The sequence below is a fragment of the Rhinatrema bivittatum genome, chromosome 6 (assembly GCF_901001135.1).
Source record: "Rhinatrema bivittatum chromosome 6, aRhiBiv1.1, whole genome shotgun sequence".
Classification (NCBI taxonomy): domain Eukaryota; kingdom Metazoa; phylum Chordata; class Amphibia; order Gymnophiona; family Rhinatrematidae; genus Rhinatrema; species Rhinatrema bivittatum.
In genome coordinates, this window is record NC_042620.1 from 219436954 (window position 1) to 219455535 (window position 18582).

The following is an 18582-nucleotide window of genomic DNA, read 5'->3' on the forward strand; positions in this document are numbered from 1 at the left end:
AGTAGTACTGTAGGCAGGAGGGCTTTGCTGCTTAGCATGAAGGATTTTAACCCTTACTCTGCATGATAACTAGTTAACACCAGATCCTAGATGGTATTAACTGGCAGCCAGTTTGCAAGTTCTCACTGAAGAGCTTGAAGAGTAAACATACCACGCTATTTGGAGAGAGCTCAAAAAGTCCTCATTTGCATATGATGTTACTAACCTCTAGATCAGTGGTTCCCAACCTTGTCCTGGGGACCCCCCTCCCCCCAGCCCAGTCAGGTTTTCAGGATATCCAAAATGAATATGCAAGAGAGAAAATTTGCCTGCACTGCCTCCATAACTTTCATGCTGCTGCTGCCTAATCAGCACAGGAGGTGGGTGGAGGAGAGGATGGGAAGGTGGAATCATCCTAGGTATGAGGAACTGGGAGGAGCTGAGGATGGGTTTTGGGTGGGGGTTCTGAAAGAGGGGCTGAGCGGATATGGGGGTTAAGTGGAAGAGGGGATGGGGTTGAATGATTGAAAGGCTGAAACTTAGGGCTGGGCAATTCTGGTCCTCCAGGGCCACCAATTGGTCAGGTTTTCAGGCTATCCTAATGAATATGCATGAGACATTTGCATACAATTGAGGCAGTGTGCAAAGAAATCTCTCATGCAGGGGCAGATTGGCTTATTGGAGATTTGGGCATACTCCAGTGGGCTGGTCCAGCCAATAAAGTGGTTGGTGTTAGTCATAGTTGTCCCATGCCTGTGGGGGCGCTGCAAACAAGACCAGGTAAAGAACCGGGCTTTCATGCCTCCCCTTAGGCTCTCGCTCACTAATTATTTGTTTACTAATTTTTTCTGTGGTGTTGGTAGCAGTGGATTCTTAGCCCTCTTCTCACTGCTCTCTTGGACCCCTCCTCTACTTTCAACCATAGTGGCAGGAAATAATCCAACTTCTTCCCCTTTCCAGCTCTGCCTCTTTGTCTTTTGGTGGGAGGCAGCCATTAAGCCTCCCATGGCTGTTTCACTGCCAACTTTATTCCTCATTCTCTCCTATGTCGCAGGCCCCCTTTGTCCTGGGGCTGCAGCAAAAAAAAAAAAAAAATCTAAATGACACGACAAGGGATGCCTCCTCCGGCAGAAACAGTTAGCCCACTGAGATCTTGTTCTCCTGTGGCTTTGTTTGGATCTCCTAACCACCAATGTGAGTAAAAAATGTTTTTATTTAATCAGAGGGATTGCTGCTGCTTCTGCATTCTGCAGGAGGGAGAAGAGTCAGTGAGTGAGTGGACATGTATACGCAGTCAGAGAGAATCTCTCACACACAGTGTGTGTGAGAGAGTATGTGTGAGCATTTATGTGTGTATCAGTGAGCGAGTGTGTGTGATTGAGCGTCTGTATTAGATAATGTGTAACTGAGCAAGTGTGAGTGTGACTGAGTCTGTGTGTGACTGAGTATGTCAATGTCAGTCAGTCAGTGTGTGACTGAGAATCTATGTGTGTTAGTGTGAGACAGTGTGTAAATGAGTGTTTGTATGTGTCAGTAAGTGTAAGAGAGAATGTGACTGAGCAGCTGTGAGTGTGAAATAAAGTGTGTGCATCTGAGAGTGAGTGTGAGAGAGTATCTGTGTGTGTATGTTAGTGAGCATGAGACTGACACTGAACATCTGTGTGTCAGTGAGTGCGAGAGAGTGTGTGATTGAGCATTTGTGTGTGTCAGTGTGCATGTGAGAGGGTTGTGACTGAGTGTATGTGTGTGTATGACAATATATGTATGTTAGTGAGCGTGTGAGTGTTGCGTTCGTGTCTCTTCTCACCCTCGCTCCACCCTCTCTACCTTGGGAGCAACTCCCTTCGGCTCTGACAGGCAGATGCAGCCACAGCTTCTCCCTGCCTCTTGGTCCCGGTGTCCCCAGGCTGGCTTGATGCTACGGATCCGCCATGTTCTTGATGACGTAAGGGTGCGCGTGCGTGCGTGCACGCTCCAGACTTTGTACCAGCAAGGGCGCGAACCTCGGGGGCGTCTCCCCGTAGTGACATCATCCATTTTCACTCTAAAAGGTCTTTGTTTGCTAATCTCTAATGAGTTAGCAAGGAACTCCAATAGGACTTGCTTCGGCAGTCTACGATACTTGCAACAACAATCCGAGTCAGCAAGGGGAATCCTTCTCCACTGCGCGCCTTTTCAAACTTACCAGGAGTACCCGCTCCATGGGGGCTCCGCTCTCTCTTCTTGATTTCAGATTGCCAAGATGGGATCCGGTACTCACTCCTCGAGGGCTTACGTCCCTGAATACTCAGAAGACTCCTCATTGCCTGAAGCGATCGCAGACGTGAACACAGTGAGTTCTTTTGTAGATAGGAATCGGTACTCGCTCCACAAGGGCCTAATTCCTATAGCTCTGAAGACTCCCTTCCGTCCAAGACGTTATCGCAGGTATGGAGATCGTGAGTTACATTGGCAAAATTGCAGATAGGAACCGGTACTCACTCCATGAGGGCCCATGTTCCTAGAATCCTTTACAGACTCTCTTCTACTCTAGAAGCCATTTCATATACAGCTATTCTGAGTTCTTATTACAGACTTTATAAGAACCAGTGCTCGCCTACGGCTCCTGTTCTTGAATGTACTGAAGACTCTCTGTGGCATAGAGACCATTGCAGACATCTACTATTGTGAGTGTACCATCTTGTATCCAGTATACCCTGTCTACTCACTACTTCTAGTCTCTCTCTACAGCTCAGCAACCCAGAGATTATATTCCAGTATCAGAAGGACGTCAGCCTTGCTGGACACATCGTCTCACTACCTCCACCACTGGTGGTTCAGCTTCCAGCCCAATAAAGAACTATTTGTGTTTATTTCATATTCTAGCCTAGCCAGTGGTTCCTCTCAGGATCTCCTCCTGGGGGCGCTGTCATCTGCCATCGGCCCAGGGATTCACCATTTCCTCCAAGTGGTCATTCCTTACACTACTGTCACTCTGTGGGAGCCAACCACTACTGACCACTAACACCGCTTACGGAAGTATTATATAGATAGCTAACTTCTCTTTCTATGGGACTTGCCAGCAGCCTATATATAACAGATTGCTACTGCGCAGCGGAGGCATGATAGATTGCTATCTCAGTAGCGAAGTACAATATATCTATTGTTAGCGCCTCTCCTTAGAAGAGTATCATTGAACAGATTGCCAACTCCTCTTCCCTGGGGAGTTTATCCATAACAAATTGCTACCTCCTTCCCTTACAGGAGCATCTAACAGTAGTTCGCTAACAGATTACTAACTCTGCCCTCCTGGTGGGGTATGCACTACAGATAGCTAACTCCTCCCCTCTGGAGGAGGAGAGTGTAACAGTGAGAGAGCATGATGTGTATGTTAGAGAATGTGTGTATATCCCTAACCCCTGACAATCTCAGGGCGTTTGGAATCAAATGTTCCCAGGTATGGAAAGCAGAGAATTTTTGTATCCTTTTTGGTTTTAATTATTTGGTGTTTGATATATGTCTGCTGTTTTTAAATATTTTATTGGAGTTTGGGAAATTTAAAAAAAAATTATGTTTTTAATTATTGGTATTCTATTCATCAATTAATTTGAAATATGTATTTTTTTATTAGTATGGTTTTACTCAAGAAGCATATTTTATGCTTCTTGATTTTATTGTTTGATATTTTATAAGGAATGGTGGTGATTCTGTTTTTCCATTGTTGCATTGGATATAGAGTTTGGCTTGTGGTTTCCAGTTTGGTTTTGTCTGCACATTTCTAGTTATACTCTTTGATCTCTTTATTCTATGTTTGTCGAGGGTCGGTCTGTGTTCTGCATGTGTGACTGATGTGAGGTATTTTGCTAGCATGTAGTCTCTGTGTAGGCTATTGCAGATCCCTAACTTGTTTTGTTTTCTTAATTGACTGTGTATTTGTGTTTTAGTGCCTGTGTAATATTTGCAGTGTTGCTTTTTCATAGGTAGGGTTGCTACTGTATGAGTGCTGGCAATTAGTGCTATTTTGTTATGGGAGGTTTACTAAATTGTAATTCAGTTTACAGTACATTAAGACATTTGACTATTTAAATGGATAAAAAAGTGTTTTTGCATGAATATTCAAAAGAGCACATTAAAATAAAGAGGGGTTTTTTGCCCTATGATTATATTTGAGAGCATTTTCAAGGTTTTGTACCTGTTCTTCTCAGGTTCTGAGGTCTTTTTCCTCCTTTATGGTGTAATTTCACTCCATTACTTCTAGCGAGCTATTTTGTTAGCAGATTTCGGCAGTGTATGTAAATATAATATACATGTTACTGTAAATGATATTTTTTACCTCAGAAGATTGTACTTTGAAAGTTCTTTTCATGTAAAATCAGTTATTATAAATGCAAAATATGTAATTGTGGGTGAGGAGACTGGGGGGGGGGGGGGGGGTGCAAGGCTGTAAGGTTCACTAAGGGTTCCTCATACCCATGCACCAGTCTTGGCTGCACTGGCTTCATGTGGGAAATCAGGATTCCATCTCAAACTGTGCTGCTTTGAGTCAGTGGCTGTCCCTAGTCTCCGCCACAGCAGTGATGCATGCAGTATCAGCCATGGCTAAATTATTATTTTTTTAACCCCAAAGGAATCTGGCAGCCTAGATCACTTCTGGTCCTCCATACTCTGGAGTAGGTAGGCAGAAGAGAATCTGGAGACCATAACTAAAAGCTGCAGACACTGTGTAGCACACAGGGTCACTGAGAATTGTGCTGAAGCAGGGAGGGGGGTGAGGGACCGAAAAAGCGGTGTTATGACTGTCGGTCACAGACTGCTGCGAACGATTCAACTCATGTCATGTGCTGCCCTTCTCGCCTCTCTGGGTATGCTCGCAGCTGGGGCTAGCTGCTACTGCCGCATACTCCAGGTTTCCCAAGGCTCCCTGTGGTGGTCAGGATGTTGCCGCCGTCCATGCTGACACCGGGCCTTCCTAGGCACGCGCCCTCCTTTGAAGACTCTATGGTGGGAACCTCAGGGCCATCCCCGATTGATGACATCACTAGGTCGGGGTTCTTAAGCACCGCCTTCGCCCCTTACTACTGACTTGGCAACAAGTTCCTTCACTACTGGTGCTGCTCCTGTCTCCTCAGACCTGTGGTTCCTATCTCAGATCTACCTGCAACTCTGGACTCTGACTCGGGTACCTACTCCTCGGGAGCCTGCTTGCGCTCCAGTTGGAGACCTTGTCTCCAGGCTTTCCCCACTCCTCGGGCTAGCCCTACATCTGCCGGCCTCCCTGCTCCTCGAGGTTGCCTTTCAGAACTACCTTACTGCTTTGGAGACTCGACTCTGTGCTTCCTCACTCCTCGGGGCAGTGCCTATGTACTACACCAGTGACTGTACCTGCGCTTCCCCGCTTCTCGGAGCAGTGCCTATGTACTACACCAGTGACTGTACTTTGCACCTTCCCGCAACTCGGGGTAGTGTCTCCGTTCCTCTACCAGAGGTTCCATCATGCGCAGCCCCGATCCTCGGGGTTGCTTATGTCATTACTTCAGAGATTCGACTTGGGCTTCCCCGCTCTGCGGGACAGCCTACGTCATCACACCAGAGCCTCCTTTGCTACATAGCCCCGCCCCTCGGGACTGCCTCTGCGGCATACCTCCTGAACTTCCTGCCTCGCGCTCCCCCCTCCTCGGGGCCTGCTTAGCGCTTCTCTCTCAGAGGTTCCAGCTCTGGCACTTGCATCTCCAGCTCAGCCTGTATACTGTGGGTTCCCTCTGAACTATATCACTCACCCCACTCCTTGGGATTCCCCACAGAAGTCTCTCTACAAACTCCTGTGATCACATGGCTACGACGAGGGATGCTCTGTTCCTCTACATACTACTACATCTCCTGCTGCATCTGACCTTGCCTCCCGATAGTGAGGACCTGTGGGGCTCCTCCCTGCAGGTGTTATGAACCCTCACCTCGGGCCAAGTCCATGGACCCGACAGAGGTCTCAGCTATCCAGGCCATCCCTGGCCTGGCACAAAGAATCAGTGAGCAACAAAAGTTTCTGGAAACACTGGCAGCAGCCATTGATAACTTGAGCACTCGTTTAGACGCCACCGTGACTGCTGCCACTGCCGTCTACCAAGCTCAATTCTTCCACCTCTATGCCGGTTCCTCAACCTACCGTGCCCTTGCCGGCATCTCCACACTTTTCAGGGAACCCTCTTATGTGCAGGGGTTTCTTGAATCAATGTAATATGCACTTCTGTCTGCAACCAGCTTACTTCCCAGATGTGATCACCAAGACTACCTACATCCTTCCCTTCTGAATGGTAAGGCCTTGGCCTGGGCGTCACCTCTCTGGGAACGTGCTGATCCAGTTCTTTGAGACCTTCCTGGGTTTCTAGCCTTATTTCGCTCTGTCTTCAATGATCCAGGCAGAAGAGCTGTTTCTGGGTCATCACTTCTCCATCTCCAACAAGGGTCTCGTCCATTAACAGACAACGTTATAGAATTCAGGACCCTTTGGTCAGAACTTCACTGGGACTCAGACTGCTTACGATCCATCTTCCTTGAAGGACTGAGTTCCCAGATTAAAGATGAATTGGCGGTGTGTGAATTGCCTGTATCCCTGGACTCTTTGATAGACCTTGCTGGTCGCAACGACTGCCGCCTGCAAGTGCGGTCACAGGAGGCTAGAGCACCAGGCTCGTCCTGAACTCGACATTCATCTTCACCCATGATGAACGCAGCTCGGAGCAAAGCTGAGGATGAGCCAATGCAGATGGGCCAGAGTAGACTTTCCACCAAGTAACGATGCCATCTCCAGCAATCCGGCCTCTGCCTGTACTGCGGCAAATCCGGACATGTCATAGCCTCGTGTCCAGTCTGCTGGGAAACTCCCAGGCCTAGGTTTAGCGGGAGGACTGCTCCTAGGCCTGACTTTGCCATCTCCTCCGTTGACAGTACCCATCTCCATTAAAATGGATAACCAGGAATTTCACACTCTGTGGACTCTGGGGTTGGTGGAAACTTTATTTTAAAACAATTAACTGAGCACCTCCGGATCCACACCATCCACTCCCCAGTGCCCTTACTCCTCTCTTCCATCCATGGAGAACCTCTACCTGGTGAGGTTACTCACCCCACGGCACCTATTTGGCTCCGTACAAGGTCTCTGCACGTAGGAACCATTTTCTTCCACATTCTGGACAAAGCCATACATCCTGTGGTCCTGGAACTGCCATGGCTACAATAACACATCCCTGGACTAGGGTGTGCTCTTCTTCTTAGTTATATAGGAAAAAATGTGAAATTAACATTAGAAATATTTTGGCTCCAAGTCACATGATGGACCTCTCAAGGGTCAGCTTGGCATGTTTTTGGGAGCTGTTGAAGCACATATTGCACAGAAAGCACACAAGGCAGTCAGACGTATAACCCATGGGCCTGTTTTGAAAAAATCCCCCTGGGCTATTTTCTTACAATCTACCCCTGCTCTCATGCATATTTATTAGGGATAACCTGAAAAACTGACTGATTCGTGGCCCTCAAAGAATGAAAATACCCATCCCTGCTGTAGCTGGGGTTTATATGAAACAGGCTGGGGGCACGGGGGGGATGTGAAAGTGGGGTTGGGAAAGAATGGATGTCTTCATGTGTGTATATTTGCATTTGGTTATTGGGATGAGAGAGGAAAGGAGAGGAGAGGAAGGAAGAGAGATAACCAGAATGAGGATGGCAAGGAAGACCAGAGCTAGAGCCAAGGAGGAACATCTTTCTCACCAGATCACCCCTGCTCAAGATCCTAGAATGTCCCAATATTTTCTCCTTCCCCATCCCTTAATCTTTTTCCTCATCCCCTCTTTCCTTCATCCCTCCCTTCTCCTCATTCCCAATCCTCCTTTGTCTCCTCCCCCACACCAATAGCCCTCACCCTTAAAACTACTAAAGGAAAAAAAATAAATTATATAAATTCAAGGCAATTTTGGAAAATTATTTTTATTATGCACTTAAACTTTATTATAAATGTAAACATGCAAAATGAATCAAATTTATGCAAATATGCCACTGAATTTCCTAACTCTTGCTGCAGAATCTGCCCTGGAGATGCCAGAGGAAACTAGAGGCTTTGCTTATAATATAAATCTCTGAATGATTCAAAATGATTTGTGACTATCCACATCCAAATTGGGACAGAAAGATGTATCGTGAGAGAATATGGATATTGAAGTTGGATGACAACTGATCTGAATTCCTAAAGTCGCATTATGTATGGCATAGATTTTATACAACCTAAGTGCCATGTTCCAATTTGACTCTAATTATCCAAATCTCCCCTCCTCCGACCCTCCTACCTGTCCTGGATATCCCATAGCAGGTTTTCAGAATATCCACAATGAATATGTATGAGATAAATTTGCATACACTAAGGGGTAGATTTTAAGAGAAGCGCGTGCAGGGTACATTTGTGCACGCTACCAGGCATCACTTGCGTGTGTCGGGCTGCCGGCACGCCTTCCCCTGGCACGGCCTCTGTGCCTGAGGCCTTGGTCCCGCCCCCGGACCGCCCCAGGACTGGCACCACGCCCACGGCCCTGCTCCCGGACCGCCTCTTTTTCAAAGCCCCGGGACATATGCGCATCCCAGGGCTTGCGCGTGCCGCTGAGCCTATGCAAAATAGGCTCGGCGCGCGCAGGAGCAGGATTTTGGGGTTACGCGCGTAACCCTTTGAAAATCTACCCCTAAGTCTCTATGTTATGCAGATTAATCCCATGTATATTTATTGAGGATATCCTGAAAACCCAACTGGCTATGGAGGCCCCAGGACAGGCAGGTTTGGGAAACTCTGTTATGTAGGTTTCAGATTTAATCTGAACCAGTTAGCCCATCCACCCACAACCTTATTTAAAAGGTTTCTTGATGAGAAAAGAAATTGAAAACACAATCTATAAGCGATGTCACCATCATGAATGGTCTAGATCAGAAATCCCAAACTCAGTCCCCCAAGGGCCACAATCCAGTTGGGTTTTCAGTATTACGCAATAAATATTCATGAAATCTATTTGAGTGTATTACTTCCTTTGTATGCAAATAGATCTCAGGCATATTCATTGTGGCAGTCCTGAAATCCCAATTGCTTTACAGTCCTTGAGCTCAGAGTTCAGGAACCCCTGATTTTTAGATGAGCAATATTCTCATGTAGTCTGTGGAGTTTTCTGATAGGTCTGTATTTTAATCTTGGTAATCTCTGCCTGTAGAAAGAAGAGAATTGTTTGGAGATTATTTAATTGTTTATTTGTTGGTCTTCTCCAGCCTATAATCCCAACCAGCCCAACAAGTTGCTCTACCACACCAACCAGCACAATAGGAATGACCCCCAAAATGGACAGCTCTACGCTCCATGATGTCTTCATCCTTTCTCCTGTTTATGGACCAAGGTAAACTTCACTTAGAATCAAAAACATACAGCAAGCAGAAGAATGAATGCTTATACTCTAGGCTATTGATTACAAACATTTTAATCTTGCTACACTGTGTTATAATTTAAATGTGTCAATGTGTTTTACCTGCTACATTACATACTATTAATTCATACATATTCTGAATAAACTGAAATTTATCCTGCATTGGAAATCATCTCTTTTTATTTCAGCTTAAATTGATTTTTCACTCTAAATTGTGTATTTAAGGGTGTTCCCAAATAATATTGCCTTAATATGCTATTGATATTGTAGCAAAGCTGATGTTAAAAGTTCAGGTCTTGCACAGTAAGAACATTAAACAAATGTATGTGCTGTCTTGCAGTGTAGGCTTCTGTAGCGCCGTACTTGTTGCAGTCAATTCAGTGTTAATGCGGTTACTCCAGGCAGTTCTAAATTCCTGCAGTGATAACATTAACTACTACTGAGTAGAGAAATTAAGTCGCAGGGGATTGTGGGCTAAGATTCCATCATTATCTCCTTTTCTAAAGACAGTCATGGACCATTCAGATTGAGCAAAGGAAACATGAGTTTAGTTTGTATTTTGTGTAGAAGATGGCATTTCTAGCAGTTAAGTTCCTCTCAAAATGTCATTTTGAGTTAATGATATCTGCTGTTAGTCCACTTGTGTCACAGCTGGAATTCTAACCTGAAATTTTGAGGATTGCAAGGCAAGTGTTTCAGTCAGAGAGAAAAAAAAATCCTTTTTTTCAAAATAAATTGAACTTCAAGTGGAATGTATTTGAAATTGACTTGCTGTGACACAATCCTTTTGGTACCAACATTATTTTATTTTAATTTTTACAATTTTTGGAATAAAAAGATGTTTAACTTTTTATAGTGTGACCACATCTTCAGTTTTTAAACATCTCAAGTTCACACTTCTCCTATTTATATCATATTCAGCATTTACCTACACCAGTATAATACTTGCATGGCCTTGTGCTATGGATCAATACAGCAGCTTCATAGTTTAAGTAGATTCACAATGATGAAGGTTAATATATACTAGCAGATTCTTTTCAGAAACTTCAAATGCTAATATGTCCTTGGGAATGAAATGTGAAAATTAATGAAAAAGAATGTAAATTCATAGAGCACAATTCTTTCAAATTTGAAACTTAGGCAATTTTCGGGGTGGAAGATATTTGGCAACTTCCAGGAAAAAAATAGAATTGCATGCCATGTATATAAAATATGGCCCAAAGACCCTAAGTATCTTGGGAAAAGCAAAGAGTCTTCTTTCACGTGGGTCTTTAGGATAGTCCTCACTTGGAATAGATTAGTATAATATTACCTTTATTATAATATATATAGTATGACCCACATTATCCCTTTTTCTTCAAATTCTAATAACCCAAGCCAAAACAAAACATTAATAAGAACATGTGAAGGTGCAGTATTCAGCAACCAAGTAAGAGATAAATAGAACTGGTAGGCAGCAAAACAAAGAGAGAAAAGGACTCGGTTTTGGGCTAGGTTTAGGCAAACATATATGGTACCTGACAACATTTTTGTCCAAATTAGGCCAGTTCTCAGCACCTCTATGCACATTTGATTACAACCCCCTTAGATCTTTATACCATTTTACAATACTATCTAACTACCCTTTCCCCATCATTCATATTGGTAAATATTGAGGCCAACTTCAGTCAAAAGGTTAGCAAATTTTTGGGACATCATAATAAAAATCTATGGCATGGAATTTTGTAATATTCATCGTGTATAAACTTCCCAGAACAAACACAATGAAGAATACAATGAAGGCGCTATGGAGATCTCCAGTGACAGTCTAACATATGTAGGACTAGCTTAATTTTGCCTCATGTGGAAGGTAGAGTCTAACATCTGTAGGACTAGCTTAATGCTGCCTCATGTGGAAGGTAGAGTCTAACATATGTAGGACTAGTTTAATTCTGCTTCATGTGGAAAATAGAATCTAACGTATGTAGGACTAGCTTAATTCTGCCTCATATGGAAGGTAGATTCTAACATATGTAGGACTAGCTTAATTCTGCCTCATGTGGAAGGTAGAGTCTAACATCTGTAGGACTAGCTTAATGCTGCCTCATGTGGAAGGTAGAGTCTAACATCTGTAGGACTAGCTTAATGCTGCCTCATATGGAAGGTAGAGTTTAACATATGTAGGACTAGTTTAATTCTGCTTCATGTGGAAAATAGAGTCTAACGTATGTAGGACTAGCTTAATTCTGCCTCATGTGGAAGGTAGCCCTCCACCAGATGGTAGGCCTAGGAGAGCTAGCAGAGTCCAAGGATAGCAGGATCCCTAATATGCAGTACAACCATGATATAATTTATGACAAATATATCTGGATTGTCAGGTATGTTCATCAGATGTGAAAAAATGAGCTTTTCCCTCCAGAGTTATGCCAAAACCTATGAGGAAGGAGACCCATCTTAACCACTCAATCAGCTGTATAGTACGAATAGCACAAGAATGTGTACCCATTTTCTTACTAATGACACAGAGTTGCCCTTATTTATTCTTTGAAGTTACCTCATAGTCCTTGTTTTTCACCTACAAGTGCTTAACTCTCTTCAGAGAGCCCCCCCCCCAATTCCTGCATTTGCAAACCAATCTTTGGCACCTCCCCCCCCCCCCCCCCAAGTCGGTTGGGTTTTCAGAATATCCCGAATGAATATGCATTAGAAATATTTTTATACATTGGAGGTAGTGCATGCAAATAAATATCGGGGTGAATTTTAAAAGCCCGGCACGTGCCAAAACTGGGTGGTATGCGAGTATGTCGGGCCAGCACACAGCGAGCAGATTTTAAAAGCCACCCGTGCACAAGCGTATCTCCCAGTTTGTGCACAAATATGAAGCTGCAAAAAAAGGGGCATGGCATGGGCATAGTCTGGGCAGGACATGAAATGTACATGTAAGTATTTACGTGCACAAGAAAGTGCCAGGCTCCCCTGCCACGTAACTTTACTACTGTTATGGATGGCATGTAAGTAATAAAATAAAAAAAATCTAGACTAGTCAGTGGCGTTTAAGGGTTGGTGCTAACAGGGTAAAAGGGAGACTATTTAACTGGGGGGGGGGGGGGGGAAGGCGGTAGGAAGTCCTATCCCTTACCTGGGCAAACTGGGAATGAACTGGGAAAACTGATAATTGCATCAGCGTGCATCGCTGCTAAAATCCCCCCACTTACATGGTAGAAGCAGCAATTGTGCACACATGCGCCCGTCCATGTAACATTGCATGCACATGTACGTGTGTACAGCCTGTTATATACCATGTGCGCTTCTACGCTCATATGCTATAAAATTGCCGCGTCCTTTGGAGTGAGCCGGCATATGCATGCACAAGGGCGCCTGCGCGCCGGTGTCAGTCACCATCATTAGGGATGTGCATTCATGTGTCCATTTGTTTGATTCGTTTTGCCACGGGGATGGTAATTTTCAAACAGCTGTGCAGGCGTACATGTACGCATGTATGCCAGCTTACCCCAATGAATGCAGCCATTTTATAACATCTACACGTACATGCATGCAGGATATAACACCGGCTGTGTGTGCGTACATGTGCATGCAATTTTATATGGACGCTCGCATGTGCGTGCAACTGCCAGCTCTACAGCGTGACTGGGAGGATTTTATTAGATTTGTGCGCCGATGCAATTACCAGTTTCTCCAGTCCGTTCCCAGTTTGCCCAGGTAAAGGACAGGACTTCCCAACTCCCTTAGTTAATATGCCTCCCTTTTACCCTTTTAACCCTAACCCTTAAAACCCTGGTGACTAGCCTCGGTTTTTTTGTCCTCACACACCAAAGCCATCCTCAGTCTTCAGCAGTCCGCGACCTGAAATATTCAGAGAAAAGGAAAATAATGAACTGGACTTCAACATACACCACCCAAGACACTTAAAAAGAGTCTGTAGCCAAGCTTTTTTCTTTTCATTTTCCTGTAAATAATAGTTTATGTTTTGTTTATTTTTTTTGTGTGCATTACACTTTATATGCCATATGGTGAGAAATGCTATGTATGGAAGAGGAGTAAACTGTAAGCTGGTGTTATGTGAAGGAGGTGAGATAGTGACATAATTGATTCTTAGTTTGTCTGATAAAGAACTGGTAGTATTATAACTTGTCAGCATGCAGGCTGCAGTAGTAATATAAGCAGATTGAGTGGTTCATGCATGTTAATGTAGCATTGCTATACGGCAGTAGTGTTTGTGTCTTGCAGTCTTGAGGGTCCAGATGCATAATGCCTCAGATGGATACTCTGTGACAGAGAAGATGAAAGATGTACAAAGTGTGTGAAATACAAGAGAAGGAGAGAGGATACAAAATTTGAAATGAAACGAAAAAGATTTAAATTAGAATAAGAAGGTGTGTGACTGTTATCTGAGTATATGTGGGGGCAAGAAATGGTTTTCAGATGAGTGCCTGACAAGAAGTGACATTGGCCCTTTCAAAGAGTCTTCGATGAGAAACGTGGACACTGTTTAAATATAGGTTATTAAGATGTTGGGGGTGTTTATGTAATAGGGTAAAAGAATAGAGTTTGTTCTAGCTATATTTTATATATTTCACAATTTCAAATAAAGTTGCAATTTACTCCCATGGCAATAAAGAAGCGTAGCTGCCATGTTTGTTCACCTGGATATGTAAAAATAAAGATCAACAAACAAATTAGAGGAGGAGACTTTTGTACTGGACAGATTTAATACATTTGGTTTGATGAATTAAAGGCAAGTATATTCTTCGATGAATGGGTGTTGGAGATGAAGTATTAGGTATTAACAGTATTTAATCTATTGTGCATCCTTCTCCCTGAATATCTTATGTTAGGATATAAATGTATTGTCTTTTTTTTTTTTTATCAAATGTATTATTTTTGTAATTGCTGTTCTGAAGAACCTAAATATTTCCTTTCATGCATCCTTCAGAGACCAAACAAAATTTGGGTGAATAGGTAACTGTATTTTTAAAAATGAATGGTAAAAACTATAATTTCCTTTCATAAGGAAGCTATTTCAATGGGTTCTCTCTAATTACCTGTTTTCAGGAGTTTTTATTTTCAAGCTTTAACCTTGGATAACGTAGTTTGCTTCCTGATCTAATTTAGACTTTGGAATATTTGTTAATTTTAATAGAGGGACAGTGGACTGATGCCTTTACTTTTATGACTCTAATTTAGACACTAGAACCCGATGTCCAAAAGGTTGTTCGCATTGTGTCCGAGGGTAAATGCTTAGTGCATCAACCCCACTTTAATACATCTGGCCCAGGTGGAGGGGCGTAGTAGCGCCCATTTCATCAGTAATGCCTGGATCAACCAGAGCAATATACACATTCCTACCTTTCCCAGACTGCACACAGGTGGTAGCTGGACAAGGCAGGCAGCAGCTCTAGCAGAGGGGCAACAGCAGGGTAGGGTGGGCTGTGATGCATACCCAGGTGACAGACTAGAGGTATGCCCTGGCCCATATCTTTGTGGAGATAAGGGGAATGACAGATGGCTAGGCTGGAAACATATGACTATAATTGAAAAATAAAAAGAAACAGGAACAGATAGTGGAAGGAACAGGACTAGGATACTGAGAAGTAGGCATTATCAGGGGATTTGGTGTTTGCATACTTGCTGCATATAGGGTTGCCAACTGGCTCCAGATTTTCAGGACAGGTTGATCCAGTCCTGGATTTACCCCAATGCATGCTGGGACTTATTCTGATTTACCTATTACATTCCCTAAGAAAATCAAGATTATAAGTACCTATATGCAGGGGAGTAAAACCAGGACTGGATCAATCTGTCCTGAAAATCTGGAGCCAGATGATAACCCTAGCTGCAGTTGACAGTAAGGGACACCCAGAGAATGGAGGCCAAGGATAGAAAGTGCAGGAAAATAGGTCATTTTAAGCAGAGCATGAAAGGCAGGCTGCAGCTAGGTGAGAAGCAGGAAGCAGTCAGGGCACCTGTATCCCACTTTATTCAGGATAATAGGCACCAGGTGGAATTCTATTTGATGATGTAGCGGTTATGGAAACAACAAGAGACACTTCTTCCTAAGTTGTCAGTGAATGCTGAGATCAGTTTGAATAACCCTTGGGGTGTTGGGATTGATTACGTAGAACATATGTGGCACAAATCCTGATGCCCTTCAAGGATGCCATGGAGTTTAACAGCCACCCTGTTCTCCTTGAGGAGAAGTTACAAGGTATTTGGCAAGAACAGGTACTAGCAGTGGAGGTGCTTATGCTCATAGACTCTTTTCACCTGTAACTACCAAATCAGCTCAAATCCCTCACACAGCAGCATCCTTGAATGTTAGCCGCCCCATGTGACCCATGGGTGAAAGGGAGTCTGGCACTCTGGTATACTGAAAGGAGAAGCTAGTATCTATGGTGCAAGAATAGGAGAGCCAGAGGCAGAGGTGATGCTGTGCAAGAAAGAATAGGCACCCCACACAGTACTGTCAGCATCAGAAGCACTCTGAAAGCTACCACTTTCTCCCTCATTTTTATCCATGCCCATTATGGCCACCACACAATGCACTCTCCTGCCACAGGCCATAACTTCAGTAGTTGGCAACAGAGACCGTTATCTCCCCCCCCCCCCCCTCCCCACCCCCAGCAAAGTAGATCCTTGCACAAAATGCAGTCCCCTTGGAGTGTCCATTAAGTTCATGGACCAGACCTATAGGCATACTGAGCACACAAGGCTGCAGTCTGGCTGGAACTCATCAAGGCTGCCCAGCATTTCCTTTTCTGCCCACTAACCACATACCTAGTGAATGGGTATTCTCAATGGCAAGGAACATTGTAAATCTACTTCATTCAAGGCTGGTACCAGAATTGGTATAAAAATTCATCCTTCTTAAGATAAATCTCCTTCCTCTGGGTTTCCCTGAATTTTTGTGCCAGTGGCAGGAGGACTGAGTGCACAGCTTCACCATACTAACACCTCAGTGCCTTGCTGTTTGTTGTCAGTTGCTACTCTTGCTGCTGCTGGCCAGTATGCTCCTCATGCCTTGTCTCTCTTCTGGCTCAACACCTTGATCTTCTTGATTCCTTACCCCTGTCTTCAGATCTTGATGCCACTGTGCTTGCTACCATACTCATTTTGGGGCCGATGCAATATAAATCGTGGAAAGCGGGCACTGAAAAGTCAGCGCCCGCTCTCCTAACATGTCCATGGTGCCTGCAAGGGGGGCGCCATGCAGTATCCAAATTAGGGGGTCATGCTAGCAAGGAGGTGCTAGGGCCGCTTGTGCGACCTTAGCGCTTCCTTGCTAACGTGACCCCACCGCAGGTTTATCAGCGGCCACTTTCATTACTGGCAGTTATGAAAACCTGCTCCAGGCAGGCGTTAATAACTGAGTGATAAATGTGCGTCTGAGACGCACATTTATTTTTTTGCATGCGGAGTGAATGAGTAATAAGCTCATTCACATGTATTTGCATGTGATGAACACTATTACATTTACTCCATGTCCGACATGGGTTAAATAGGCGCTAATCCCCCTATAGCATTAGGGCATGGATTAGCGCCTATTTAACCTGCGTCAGAGTGTGGTTTATACAGTGCGCTCGGCTGAGCACACTGTATTGCATCGGCCCCTTTATGCCTTAAGGTGTTCATGCTACTGTTTATGTCTTTCTCAGTGCCTTGGAGTGCTCTTGTTATTGGCTGTGTTGCTTTGTCCCTCTCACAGTGTCTTGGGGTGTTCATGATATTGTTCATTCTACTTGGCCTCTCTCATGGTGTCTTAAGCTATTCATGCCATTGTTGGTATTCCCACTCTTGCTGTGTTGGAGTGCTGTTGCTGATACCTTACTGCAAATTTCATCAAACCTGGATAAGAAACCCTAATGTTAGAGTCAAAAATAGGATGGAGTGCTTGAGCTATTGATTTTAATGGAAATGAATGAAATGACACAACAAAATAAATGAATGAACTTGGGAACCAAAATGAGTGGAACAAATAAAAATAGCAACCAAACCATAATGAACTGAAAATCTTTCTATGCGCATCCCTAAAAAAGTAAAAGAAAATGTTTTATAATTTCTGTGCTACTTTAAGTAAGTTTGAAATGAATTAAAAAATGGAATCATTCACACATTTCGTACTTGTCTACCTTATTATAATAATGAGGGTTTTAAATATACAAATCTAATGTCTGGAATTTCTTATTCATTTTGCCATATGGTTGAGGAAGGGATAGATGCTGACCTTTTGATATATTTTTTTTAATTATATGTCTTCAGTTTATTGGGCTATTTTAATATTTATAGGGATGACATTGGAATAATGTCTTGTGATGACATCAGCAAATATGGAGTGGGAAAGTCAGGAACAAAAGGTTCAGAGTCTCCGAGCTACTTTCTGGAACATGAAAGTGGAAAGTACTACACATTAATTGAAGGAGAGGGCCATCCTACGGGTTCAGACTATGAAAGAGGCAGAGCTACTGGGGTTCGGCGAAGAGAGAAGACACCTACTCATGGTATGCTTCATTGCTTCAGCTTTTTGAAGTTAGCTTTGTTTAGATTTCTGTATTATCGCTGTACTGCTTCCAAATCACGATTGCGGTCTACCAGAAAATATGGTCACTTTGAGACTGAATAATATATACTTCACCATTAATTGGACAGGATTGGGAAGCATTAGGTTAACTTAAGTGTAAATTATCCAGATATTGGCATCTGACCAGGACAAAGGGTATCAGCATTTTCCTGCCAGCTTTTATGTATTCACATAGGCACCCAAGCCATTGATTAGTAATTGGGAAGTTCTGCTCTCTCACATAAGACATTGAAGAATAAACTTCAGTGCAGTCAAGCCGCTTTAGGCATGTGCAGCCATGCAGAAAAATAAAGTTATATATGATTGATTTCTGTTTTGATCTCAACCTGTATTAAATCTATATATGTATTACAATCTCTCTTTTAATCTTTAGCTGCCTACACTACTTTCTCCCTCCTCTCTTTCCTCCCCTCGCTCTACTCTTTTTATTCTAAAAAAGAATCATTATGGACAGACACAATGTACTATTTTAATGCCTATAAAACAGATGATGCAATTGAATATTTGCATATAAAGTCAGGCAGACTTGTAAAGTGTTCTATTTTTACAATGCATGGAAATTCCTGGCACATGCGATACTCTGCAGTTCTACTCTACTATTAGTAA

The 18582-nt window shown here is 43.5% G+C and overlaps 1 protein-coding gene across 1 annotated transcript in view; it reads left to right on the plus strand.

Moving 5' to 3' along the window:
* LOC115094679 (connector enhancer of kinase suppressor of ras 2-like) overlaps positions 1-18582 on the plus strand; it is a 545829-nt gene that overhangs the window by 502779 nt on the left and 24468 nt on the right. Inside the window, exons 11-12 of the mRNA XM_029607931.1 lie at positions 9250-9374; positions 17685-17896. Of these exons, the coding sequence (XP_029463791.1) occupies positions 9250-9374; positions 17685-17896 (337 nt within the window). The remainder of the gene's footprint in view (positions 1-9249; positions 9375-17684; positions 17897-18582) is intronic.